At 37.2% G+C, this 13,047-nt stretch overlaps 1 protein-coding gene across 1 annotated transcript in view; it reads right to left on the bottom strand.

Annotated features, from left to right (window-relative positions):
• Positions 1-2,761: 2,761 nt before the first annotated feature.
• The window catches only part of RBL1 (retinoblastoma-like 1), a 40,393-nt gene continuing 30,107 nt past the window's right edge, over positions 2,762-13,047 (bottom strand). The window contains exons 17-22 of the mRNA XM_004687209.2: positions 12,309-12,485; positions 10,827-10,898; positions 9,042-9,129; positions 7,492-7,643; positions 5,416-5,580; positions 2,762-4,291 (exon numbers count right to left, since the gene is read on the bottom strand). Of these exons, the coding sequence (XP_004687266.1) occupies positions 4,121-4,291; positions 5,416-5,580; positions 7,492-7,643; positions 9,042-9,129; positions 10,827-10,898; positions 12,309-12,485 (825 nt within the window). The 3' untranslated portion in view covers positions 2,762-4,120. The remainder of the gene's footprint in view (positions 4,292-5,415; positions 5,581-7,491; positions 7,644-9,041; positions 9,130-10,826; positions 10,899-12,308; positions 12,486-13,047) is intronic.

Below are 13,047 nucleotides of genomic sequence, written 5' to 3'. Positions count from 1 at the left end.
TATGCCAAGTTAGGCACCCTCTACAGTACAGATTTCCTTTTACTGCCACTACCAGTATCTTTTTAAAAAAGACTGATTTTTTTACTTATGCATACAAGAACTGGTGTATAGCCTGTGATGCAGGGGGTGAGAGGATTCCTCAGTGGGGAGCAGAACAGGCAGAACCACTGAAATACACTGTTGAGGGGATCAGTGGGCTGGTCAGAAGAGGTCTGACACACCATGTAGGTCAGCTCCCTGACCAGGAATGGAACTCATGCTGCAGTGGCTTCTGAGAGCTTCATAGTGCTGTGCTCTAACCTGCTACATCACCAGGGAGGGCCCCTCCACTACCAGTATCTTAAAGTGTACAACTCCTCTTGTCTAGGCATCTACAATTTAGGGATTGGCACTACAGATATTTGCAGAATTTCTTTATAATAAATAGATAATCCCTTGTTGTCAGGGGGCTATGCTGTGCATTGTAGGATTTTAAGCAGATCCTGGCTTCTGCTTACTAGATAAAAGCATTTCCACAAAAATGCAAAAATGTCTCCATTCATTACGTGTTGTTTAAATCTCCACAGTTGCAGTCAGTGTTGATACCCACTGGAAAAGTTCAATCCTGAATTCCTTCATTTGGCTTTCAAATCCTACTAAGAAAGACCTCTGCCTACTTTTCTGGCCCTTCTTTGTTCTGCCCTTTGCATATGGATACCACACTGCAGCCTTACTAAACTCCAGCAATCCCAAACCTACAGCACTTTTGTGCCCCGGACCTTGCCACCACCTTATTCAATACTAAGGACTAAATTTCCTACTGCTTTGTCTCCCCTTTGGAGTGATATTAGATTTCCCTGACATACTTACCCAGGTAGAGTGAATAATTCCCTTCTCTGTGCTAACACTGTCCCTCTTTGCAGAGCACTTAACACATTATCTTCATGGCTACAAATATTGTCTTGAGGACAGGAACTATTTCTGACTCATTTTTATATCCTGGTAGCTAGGATATATAAGCAAATGGCCAGGCCAGGCTTATAGGTAGCCAGAAATGTTACTGACTTCGTGAAAGTACTATGAAAGAACAAAAAGACAGTCAAGCAGAAATATCACCTTTCATTAAAAAATCTGATCTTATATAATCTAGCCATACACACACACACTATATATATGTACATATATATTTTAAAATTTAGTTATGCAAACAGAACTAGGGTATAGGCCAGAGGTGCAAGGGCTGTGAGAGGATTCACCAGAATCAGTGGGGAGCATAACAGGCAGATTAATGTAATACACTACTGAGGGGAGCAGTGGGTGAGACAGGAGAGGTCTGCTTATTACAGGGCACCCCAATGTGAATTGGGTTGCCTGTCTGTGGGTCTTCACCCGTGCGCTTACGATTCAATCATATTATGGACACACTCAAAAGGTTAAATAATGGATTTATTTATAAGGAGAAAGGTAAAGGAATAACCCAGGGAAAGAGGGAGAGAAACACAGGTTAACTAGGATGTCCTACCAGTTCTGCTGACTTGGACTCCACCGGCACAGTGAAAACGGATTGAGCGCCAAAACGATCAGCTGCGAACCACCAGGTCCACCCAGAGCCCACATGTCCAGTTTTATCCCAACCTGGCTTCTCAGCTCTGCCCTCACGTCCCAGCATGCTTCTTCGTGGTACTGATGGGATTTGGAGTTCCAGCATCTGGAGTAGGGGCGTAGTCCATGAAACCTGTACCTGTTACATGCTGTGCTATGTGGATCACCTCCAGGGCCAGGATTGGACTAGCTCCAACCCACTGTGCCACCAAGGAGGGCCCACCACATAAAAATCTCAAGAACTTTTAAGTTGTCTCATCTAAAGAAACAGTCCTAAGAGCACTTCTAAGAAAGAAAGAAGTCTTTTCCTTAATTCAGTATTATAATTAGGCCAACATATTCATTCCAAGACCTTGAAATAACCCTGTTTCTTTGTATCTCGGACATTTTAAAAAGCTGAGGAGATATTAACCTAAAAACAAACATTTTAAAGTGTACCATTTAGTCTCATTTAGTAAATGTAAGCAACTACCATTTATGTCAATTTTCAAAATAATTTCTTTACCCTAAAATGTACCCATTATGCAGTCAGGCACTCCTTATTCTCTCTTCTTAGCTCACGGGAACCACAAGGAACATTCACTTTCAAGTTACATTAAGATATTTAAAAGATACAAAGCAGATGTTGAAAGAAGTATGGATTCTAGGGTCCTCCCTGGTAGTGCAGCAGGTTGAAGAGCAGCACTGCAAGCTAGCTGAAGTCATTTCAGTGAGAGTTGGATCCCTGGCCCCGGAGCTGACCCATGTGGCAAAGCAGACCTCTCCTACCTCACCCGTTGCTCCTCTCAGCAGTGAATTCCATCGATCTGCCTATTCTGCTCCCCACTCTGTCTCTGGTGAATCCTCTCACCGCCAGTGACAGAGGATACTGGCGGTATCCTCTGGCCTGTATGCCAGTTCTGTATGCATAAATAAATAGATCTTAAAAAAAAAAAAAGTATGGATTCTAGATGGCTGTACAATAACAATTGCTTCTAGTCACAAAGAAAAGAGCACAGGTAGTTTTTTAATCTCAAAAATAACATTTTATTAACCATTTTATGTACAATGATATTTAGTACTAAAAACTGATTAAAACATATTCAGAGTTCTTATATAGTCAGTGTTCATTTGTGAAAGATGAAAATGACACAATAGCTATAGCTACATAAAAATATGTACAAAAATTCAAGACATGTTATTTGGCTTATAATGTGTAGATACTACACAAAAAATGAGTATGTAATTTTCAGAAGAGTGAAATATGACCAAAATAATTTTTCTTAAAATATAAAAGTCCTGATAATAGTAATTACCAATTTACAGTCAAAACTTAGACTAATTCAAAATAGCCATGGCTAGGCATAGGTTAAATTAACTACTTTGCATTTTAAAAATGTTTACAGTTAAGTAAACATTTGAGGACATTTTCTCAAAATTAAGAAAATTAAGAAATTAGTGTGTTTCCCTCCAGTTTCTAGAAATACACTAGAAAAAGTGAATATTGAACACCTGATTTTTGGAAAGCTGTATCCCTAATGCTGGACAATTTCTTAGGCCCTCCCGCCCCCCAGAGATTAAACCATTATGGGAACCTCACAATGCACCAACAATAGTGAGAACAAAGAGGAGGAAGTAGTAAGCAGTCAGTTTACTTAAGGATATTACTAAGTATGAGGTAATGCTACTGTGATTACAGAAAAGTTTTAATTATTCTTAGGGAATAAATTAGCCATTGACAGGACTGATCTTATCACCTCAAAAACAGAATCTCACCCATTATTAAGGTGTTACCAAAGTACAAGAAAATTTAGTTTCTTACTACTTTGATTTTATTTTCCTGACTTGAGAAGCAGCTTCCAATTCTGAGAATTACATTATATAATCATGCATAATTAATAGCTTGGAAAGCAAAATACTAGTAGTTTAAAGAAGCAAGCAAGCATCCATTTACTGGGCCATGTAATCAGGCTAAGATGGCTTAGGGGTTGGCAAGCAGAGTGGCGGTGATGCATAAACCCACTTACTCTCAATGAGAGGAAGGGCATGAGAAGTAGGGTCTAGACAACCCAGAATGGTAGTGGTGTCTGGATGTGGGCTTACTACAGTGGGTCAGAGATGCACCAGACCTGGTGCATCACCTGTGGTGCAGGTCCTATGGGAACCAACCCTTAATATTAAATGAAGGATGTAAGTATCTCAAAGCACACATACTTACACTCATATTAAGAAAGCACAGAGAAAAATTTGATTCTTTTAAAAAGTAAGCTAAAAAATCATAAGGTTTCTTCCTACTTCATCTTAAAAACTAACCCAAGTAATCAATATTTAAAAGTTCTAAGATTATCAATACATTTAAAAGGCACTTAAAATATCTCTTTCCAATCCAACTCAAAATATATTTCTGTGAACTAGATTCTGGGCTAGTTGTTTTAAAAAGGCGCTTAATTTTGGTGCAATTTTTCTTATAACCCAGTGATGTTTACCACCTATGGGGCTAAGAGCCCCAACTTCCTGCAGACAACCTGAAAGTGCTTTTATCATAGGAACAGAAAGAGCACTAATGATTTGCTCTTTCACTAACCACATCCTGTAATCGTTTAAGTAAAACATCATCATTTTCTTGACAGAGGCGTTTGGTAGGGGATTCTGCATCACCATCGATGGCTATTGCTCTCTTCTTAGTCCTCTGCTCACCCTGCCTTATCATGTTGTTGATATCTTTCAAACTCTGTGCAAAAATAGAGGATATATATATATATGAGTAAAAAGGGAGATAGCAGAAATAACAAATAATTAAGCTGTTTTCTTCTGCCCTGTGTAGTCTTCTAGAGCTCAACAATGGGGTGAATATTAGTTTTTGAATGTATGCCAAATTCACAAAGGTGATTAGACTCAATCTGTTCAGATGTCTTTAAAATTAGGATCTACCTTATGACAGATTCTCAAGTGTAGACATTAGACCAGGTGCAGTAGACATCTAGGAACTTAACCAGAAATGTAGATTCTTACGCCTCACCCTCTCCTACCGAACAGACGATTTCAGAGGGTGGAGCCAGTAAACTATGTTTTAGTAGTTCCTTCAGATGACTCTGAGGATCCTTTAAGTGTGAGGTCTTCCTTCTTGATCAATATTTTTTGAACTGTAACATGTTCAATAATCATCTAAGATCTTGTTAAAATGCAGATTCAGATTTTGTACGATGGTATGAAGTCTGATATTCTATATTTCTCATGTTCCCAGGTGGTGCTGACATTGCTGGTCTATAAGCCACTTTCTGAATAGTAAGGCCATGCATCACAATGTCGAGGGAACCTGGCTAAATATTCTGTGATTCAGTAGATCTGTGGGACAGGTATCTATGTTAGACAAGCTCCCCAGGTGGTTCAAAATTACTGCCTAAGAAGTCAGTTGGTCCCATCTTTGATTTTATGTAAGAATCTGTTCTGTGCTGTTTCTGTAAATAAAGGCAGGCCTTTGTTTTCTGACTTTTTACTACTCTGGTTGCCACCTACCAAATGAACTTTCACTTCCAAGACCTTTCTTCAAGCTTATTGTGTCCTATGTCTGGCCACTTACAGGTATTTCCTTACTGGTCCCTTTTTAATACCACGCTTGAGCAAGAAAACATGCTGGGCTCTTGCAGAGAACTCCCCAATCCTATATCAACAGCAATTAGTTGAACTGAACACACTGTTCTTGATCACAGGAAACTTGCTACAGTAACTGTTCATATTTATTAGTAGTAACTTTGCAAAAAAAGAGCAAGCGTGTAAGACTGCTAAGTGGCAATAAATTCAATTTTTAACATACATACATAGCCTGTTATGCAGTATAGTTTGTATGCACTTTACCTTAGACGGGCTGCCACTGAACTTATACAGGAGTGCGCTCCTTGGTGTAAGACCTGACCCGTTCTTGTGTGGAGAGACATAAATGGAGTGCTGCTGGGAAACGCGACGTGGTGAGCCTGGCTGTTGCTTAATATGTGGAAAAGGAGAGAGTGGTGGAGCTTCTATCTGAAATAATGGACAGTTTTTTAAGATAAAACATTTTTCTTTTTTTCTAATCCCACCATATTTTTATTCTTATTTGCATTTCCTACTTAGGAGGAGTCAGTTATATTGGAAGAGTTAATTTATGGCTGAAACAAAAAAACAAAGAAATGGTCCCACTACCCTTCTTTTCCTATAGCTGGAAAAAGTTAAACTGGACTTCACTGTCCTAGATGTCTTTCAGGAAATCCTTTATAAAGTACTAATAGTTCTGGACAAGATGCCAGGAGAAAAGTCTGGACCACAGGAAACTTATGTTCATGTTCAGAAAACAGAGAAAGAATAATCAATGTTCTAACACCTGTAGTTAAGACACTTTTACACACACATATCCACAAGCAAAGCAGAAGCAGAATAAGAGAGAATTCTATGAGCCAGTAGGAATAGTCCAATATAAAATTTGTTAATGAAATGGCTAAGACTTTACATTGAAACATAAAAGATTTAGAAATAGATGAGCAGGGATTGTAATCTTCTTTACTATTTAGTACAATGTTTTTAGTCCAAGAATAAATGAAGATAGCTTTTTAATATCCACCATCTTCACTTGAAGATAATTTCAATTTGTTAATGACAGAGATATTCACAATAAAGCACATGACAGAGGAGAGGTGGGATTGACAGAGTGGGATGAACAGTTATGACCTCTGTGGATACTCACAGACCATATTCTCTGAAAGGGACAGGATAGAAGTATAGAGACACAGATACACAGACATGATTACTGGCCAGATACAACTTGTATTAAGTCCCTCTTTCCTTATTAAGGTCCCTTTTTCTCTTACTAAAGTTTGGTCTCCTGTGAACCAACCTCAGGTTACTCATTGGTAATATTTTCACAGGCCTACCAGAATTAGGGTCTGCATAAGAATTCCGTAGTGTTGAACCTCCCTGGCGGTACAAGGGGTTAAGTCTCAGCACTAGCAAGCTATCAGCAGCCACTACACATGAATTTGATCCCCAGCCAGAGAGCTGACCCACATGATGCAGCAGACCTCTTCTGTCTTGTCTGCTGTTCCCCTCAGCAATGTATTTTAGTCAGTCTCAGTCCACCAGTTCTGCTCCCTACTCTGTCTCTGGTGAATCCTCTCACTTCCCTGCATCTCTAGCCTATACCCCAGTTCCTGTATGCAGAAATGAATATAATTAATCTTTATAAAAATGTCTTAGTGTTGCCTCCATTAATGATTCAGGTTTATTTCCTTTTTTATCTACCTTGAGAAAAACATTTATCCCATAAATATGACAATATAAATCTGAAACCAGAAAAATAACCGGAGTGAATTCTTTTCATTTTTCCATGTTCCTATCTCATTCTTAACCTATCTCATTCTTATGCATACAAAGTTTCTAGTACCATAATCCTCATATAGATAAAATTTCCATGATTTCCTCTGGTTTCTGTTGTATCACATCTTTATCATTCTGATTAATTATATTTTCTTCTATACAAATCATCCATTAGGGGGCCTCCCTGTTGGCACAGGGATTAAAGACACAGCAACAGAGCTATCAAGCTATTGGCAGCCACTGCAACATGAGTTTGATCTCTGGCAAGGGAGCTGACTACATGACACCGCAGACCTCTCCTGTCTCACCCGCTGCTCACCTCAGCAGTGTATCTCAGTCCATTCTGCCTGTTCTGCTCCCTACTCTGTCTCTGGAGACTCCCCTCACTGCCTGTACCTGTGGCCTACACCCTAGTTCTTCTATGTATAAATAAATAAATAAATATATATGTATGTATATGTATATATATATCTTTAAAAAAAATCAGCCATTAGTTCTTAAAATATGAACATTAGCCTAGTAAAACAGACTCATAGTAATCCAACTAAGACTAAGATATTAATAAAATAAAATATAAAAACATACCACATGATCCTGATTTGACAAATCGTATTTCAATGCAAATGACTTCACTCTTCCTACATATATTGTATTGTAAAATTTGATAAGATCACCTCTTTCCTCTTTCACTGGTCCACTGGAACATTCAGTTGTCTTTGCAGCATCACCCAAGTTTGCTGAAAGAATTCAGTTTTATGCTTTAGTATTTAAATTGGGGATTTGAATTATGAGATTCATCTATGTTTTATATATAATCAAATTGGAAATCTAGAGAAATGCAAACATGGCACTCCATTTCTCTAGATACTGCTTCAGCAAGAATTTTTTGAAGGCCTCCATGCTGCTGCTGCAAAGGGTTAAGTCTCTGCACTATGAAACTATCCTCAGCTACTACAACATCCAGAGTTGAGCCCTGGCCAGTGAGGCGACCCACATGGCCCAGTAGACCTCTCCTCCTGTCTTGCCCACTGCTCCCCTCAGCAGTGTATTTCTTTCTTTCTTTCTTTTTTTTTTTAAAGATTTGTTTATTTATTCATACAGAACTGGGGTACAGGCCAGAGATGCGGAGAGTGAGAGGATTCACCAGAGACAGAGTGGGAGCAGAGCATCAGCAGTGTATTTCAGTAGAGCTGCCTGTTCTGCTTCCCACTGTCTCTAGTGAATCCTCTCACCCCATCATCATCTTTTGCCTATACCCCAATTCTTGCATGAATAAATAAAAATAAATTTAAAAATAATAAATTTTACATTGCTTATAAACAAAATAACAAAAACATTTACTTACTGAGGACTTAGTATGAGCAAACATTGTGTTACCATCACACATATAAGGAAACACACACATTGTCCATTTTAGTCCTTAAAACAAGCCTTTGAGGAAGTATGAAGTTTTCAACATACTATGCTACACTTGAACATTATTTTTGTGCCACTTAAATTAAACTGTAATCTGGGTCTTCACGTGTTCTAATCAAGGATGCCAGTGTGAGGGGTCTGCTAACACAAAAATGAACAATGTGTATTGCCCATGAGTAGTAAGCTGGATTTAATTAGAAAGCTCATTCTTCACAGGTTACTTTACCGGTTAATGTTAGGCAGATATCAATGACCAGTGCTTTGCCAATTAATTAACATGCTCAGAGTCAGAAATGTTTTTTTATTGGTGGAAATAGTGACCATTTATTAATTATGCAAATGCTAAAAGCTGGCTCATGTTGGGGAAATTAGAGGTATTTAAAATATGATTTGGGTTAAAATATTTAAGACACTAACCATAATAGCAAAAAGGACCAGAGATCCAATGAGGTCTGTGGGGCTAACTATTATATTATGGATGATGCTCAGCCCTAAACTCTGATGCATTTGTTTGAGTCTGGCTTTAAGATTAATAGAATCCTATGTATAGAAATCTTGGAATTGCCTTGAATGAATCTTTATGTTAGTCTGGAGGAAAAGACTATTGGGATTTTAAGCTAACTCTGTGAGTTCATGATGCCTGTACCTACTTTATTTTGCTTATACAGTAGAATCAAAGCTATATTACATCTGATTGTTATATCAATTGGGCAACTTACCATAATCTGTCATTTCAAAATCACTATGTATGTTTTTACCGTATGCCACTTCTCTTGGAATACTTTTCAGTAGTACACTTCTATAGACCTAAAGGTTATAGAGGAAAATAAAGAACTGCTTAGTACAAAGAGGCATAGGTAAAGCAAAATCCAAATAAAGAGACTAAATAAAAAAGCATTTGTTTGTATGGATGATATTTAGGGTAAAATGTTATTGGCCTGGTAAATGCAGAAGAGGAATACTGAAGCAGAGTTAACTATCTAAAATATGCCATTATTGAAGTTTATAAAATGGAAGAAGTATATAAGTAGCAGAAACACTGATAGCAGGTTTTGCTAAATAAAAGCAACTTCAGGACCCTCCCAGGTGGCAACAGGTTAAAAGCGCAACACTATGAAGCTGGCCGCAGCTGCTTTAGCATGAGTTCACAAGTTCAATTCCCAGCCAAAGAGGTGATCCACATGGCCTGGCAGACCTCTCCTATTTCACCCGCTGCTCCCCTCAGCAGTGTACTTCATCAATCTGCCTGTTTTGTTTCCCACCCTGTCTTTGGTGAACCCTCTAACTGTCCATGCACCTCTAGCCTGTACTTGAGTTCTGTATGCATAAATAAATCTTTTAAAAAAAGCAACTTCAAAGATCTGAATCTGTTCTTCCTTCCTTTTAATTCCTTACAACCAGAGTTCTTTCTTTTCACTGGGTTTATTTTCCTGTTCCTATCCCATCCCCACCTCCTTTCAGGTGGCCACATGAAAATCTGTGCCCTTTTCTGCTCCAAAATGTTTTCCTACTTCCAAGATGGCTAAAAGCATAATCCATCCACCCTCATTCTATAGATTATTTGTATTGAGAGGAGATATAAGGAGTTGTCACTTGGCCCACTTTTGACTCAAGCTAATTTCATTTTAGTCATCTTTAGGGACAATGTGGACATCTCTAGGCTCTGCTTTTGAGGGTTTTTCTGAAGAAGCCAGATAGCTCCACCAAAAACCTATACTTGGCTTTTATAGTATCTCTAGATCACTCACTATCAGTGAATTTTGGGGCTTAAGTAAAGAAATTAAACTATTTTCGGGGCTCTCTTAGAAGAGCATTACCTGTACTGGGCCTGATACTGAGCCAATACGTCTCTTCTCATCTACAATAACTGATCGCTGGTGCCAGAGAAGAGCTCGTTATGACCCCCTAGGGCAGAGCAACCAGGTTCTTGAATTGCCAAAGTCTTAAGATAACCTAACCATGTGTTCATCAGCTACTGTAGTTAACAGTAAAATGGAGTTAGCAATCATTGATGTGTACCATTTGTCCGGTCATCATGCTAACATTCTGAACTTCCATTACTAAAAGGCTATACATCATGGCTATTATAACAACATTGTCAGAAATGCCTGATACCTATTAAAAAATGTAGACAATTAAGGTTTTCAGCACATGGCAAAGAAGCTGAACTTAAGAAATCTTCAAATTTTACTTGATTTATGAAATCAAAAAGTACCATTAAAGGTATTTTTCATAAGACTTCCTAATGAAAAATGTCTCTAGTTAACAAATGAGTAAATGGGAGAATTGTATGCAAATATATGAGTGAATCAGAAAGCCATATTTCCTGGCTTCTACTGATTCTGTCATTTAATAAAACTGTCCTGAGTTTAAAGGTATCCATTAAGCAAAAAAATCTAAAGTATATTAACATATGCAAGAAATTTACTTTTTACATATATGGCTTACCAGCAGAAAAACAATACAAATCTATTTTTGGAAAGGAGGAAAATAATGTAACTCACATGACTATTAGCTTGGGGCTGGTTCCTATAACTTTTCATTATTTCTTGAAAAGTTCTTTCTTCTTTTGTTACCTAAGGACAATAAAAACTACATTTATAAAATGTTTTTAATAGAAAAACAGTTCTGAACAATTACTTCAATTTACATTAGCATTGAGAGCAGTCTTGCAGATAGCCATTAACCCCAGGCCAGTTCATGACTAAAAACCACTAGTATTTATGATTTTTAAAGTTCAGGTTTTGCGGCCTATGGGGACTCAGCTAATAGTTTCATTAATCAAAAAGCAGTGACATTGCTATGGTAGAACTCTACTGAAAATGCTTTTCTTTATAAAAAGAATGATTCATGAACTGGAGATCTGCTGAATCCCCTGTAGCCTCTGGTTTTATTAGTTTTTAAATACTTATTTAAAAGTAAATTAAGCACATACTAAGGAGAAAAAATGTCTTATGGTGATTTACAATAAAATCAAGCAGTTATTATAAGGTTAACATTTCAATTGCTTAGATTAAAAAAGTCACAGTGGTGGCTAGAAGGGAGAAAATGGGTTAGAGATCCATCCATAAAGGAATTTCTTCTGGTCCACTTGTTTTAATAAAGTCACTTTAGTTAATCATTTCTTCTGTTTACTGTCCACTAGCATTAAACATGTTCTCCATAATGATGAGCTAAAAATGACAAAGCCTGAGTCTGACAGTTCTATGGAAAATATAGGTGATACTAGCAATACTTAACATTACCTATTCCATTTAGTGATTTTAAAGAAACAGTGTAAGAGGAGAATCACAGGAGTTTGAAACATGTTCTCTGTCTCAAAGAACTTTAAAAGTTAGGTTTTATTAACTGTATGTCTACTAGGACTGCCAGTGTGGCAAGTATGCATGACACCAAAGTTACAATTGAAGTCAGATAAATCAGAGTTTTAAAAAACACGAAAGATATGCTATTTCATGCTTAAGACATGTTACAGCAATTAAGACAGTTAAATGTTCTTCTAAGAGCAGTAAGTCAATGGAAACCAGTCTATAAATTATTTTATACCAGATTATGAATCAGAATATCCTAAATTTCTACTTATTGTGTAACTCTGGCCAAGTTACTTTCAGCTCTGGGCCTCAGGTATTCACCTACAATGCAATGACATTTTATTTTAAAGTACCAGACTAGAGGTGTCGCAGGGGTCAGGGTAGAACTGTTGTTAACATTACTGGTAAGCTATTTTACTACAAAAGGTCTTTAGGGTCTTTTCCATATTTTTATAGCCAATGTATTATTCTTATGAAATGGGAAAACTAATTACTACAAATGGGGAGTACAGTGAATAGATACAGTTGCTGGAATTTACTACTTAATTACTAATGGTGGGTGTGACTGGCTTTTCACATTTAAGGTAAACTAACAATAAAGTACAACATATTCTTCACCTCATATTTCAAATATAATCAATAGAACAAAGAGCTTCCCCCCAACTTATAAATTACCTTTGCCATAATGTAAAAGGCACAGAGAAGGAGCTGATCCAAATGTCTGTCTTTCATTAGATCAGGGCAGTGAACTAAAGTGAATTCGAAACATGTCCATATCTTCCTCCGTAATTCATTTGAAACATCCAGTTTTAAACATAAATCACGTAAGCGAACACTTGCTAAATGATAGACCTAAGATGGAAGATAACACAATGAAGCAAAAACCAGGTAAATGATTTCTCAAATGTGTTTTAATATGGGTTTCCAAGCCAACATTAACGAACATTTAGGCTGTTGGTATAATACATAAAATTTCTATTCTGTAGTACTAAAGTACTACACTGCTATAGCAAAATACAGATTTAAGCAATTTTGTCTTTTACAAACACCTCAAAATTTCTTTCTGAAAACATGTTATTTGCTATTCTGTACTGCCAACTGCGTAATGTAAGAAACACTAACAAATAAAATTTACCTAAATCAACACCATTATAAAAACATAGTTTTTCAGATGTTCATAAGTTTTTGTTTTAGCTCAGAAGGAGCAGAAAGGCCAACATTTCTGAACTAAAGGCTAAAATAAAGAACTAAAATGTCTGATTCCAAAAATGACTCAGAAAGTGAAATCACATAAACAATTTCTCTTATATTCTATATTATTTCTTTTTTTTTTTTTAAAGATTTATTTATTTGTGCATACAGAACTGGGGTACAGGCCAGAGGCTCAGGGGCGGTGAGAGGCTTCACCAGAGAC

Source organism: Condylura cristata, unplaced genomic scaffold (genome assembly GCF_000260355.1).
Source record: "Condylura cristata isolate star-nosed mole 26May11 unplaced genomic scaffold, ConCri1.0 scaffold00022, whole genome shotgun sequence".
In the NCBI taxonomy this organism is placed as follows: domain Eukaryota; kingdom Metazoa; phylum Chordata; class Mammalia; order Eulipotyphla; family Talpidae; genus Condylura; species Condylura cristata.
The sequence above is the reverse complement of the archived record's forward strand: the minus strand, read 5'-3'. Positions and strand labels throughout refer to the sequence as shown.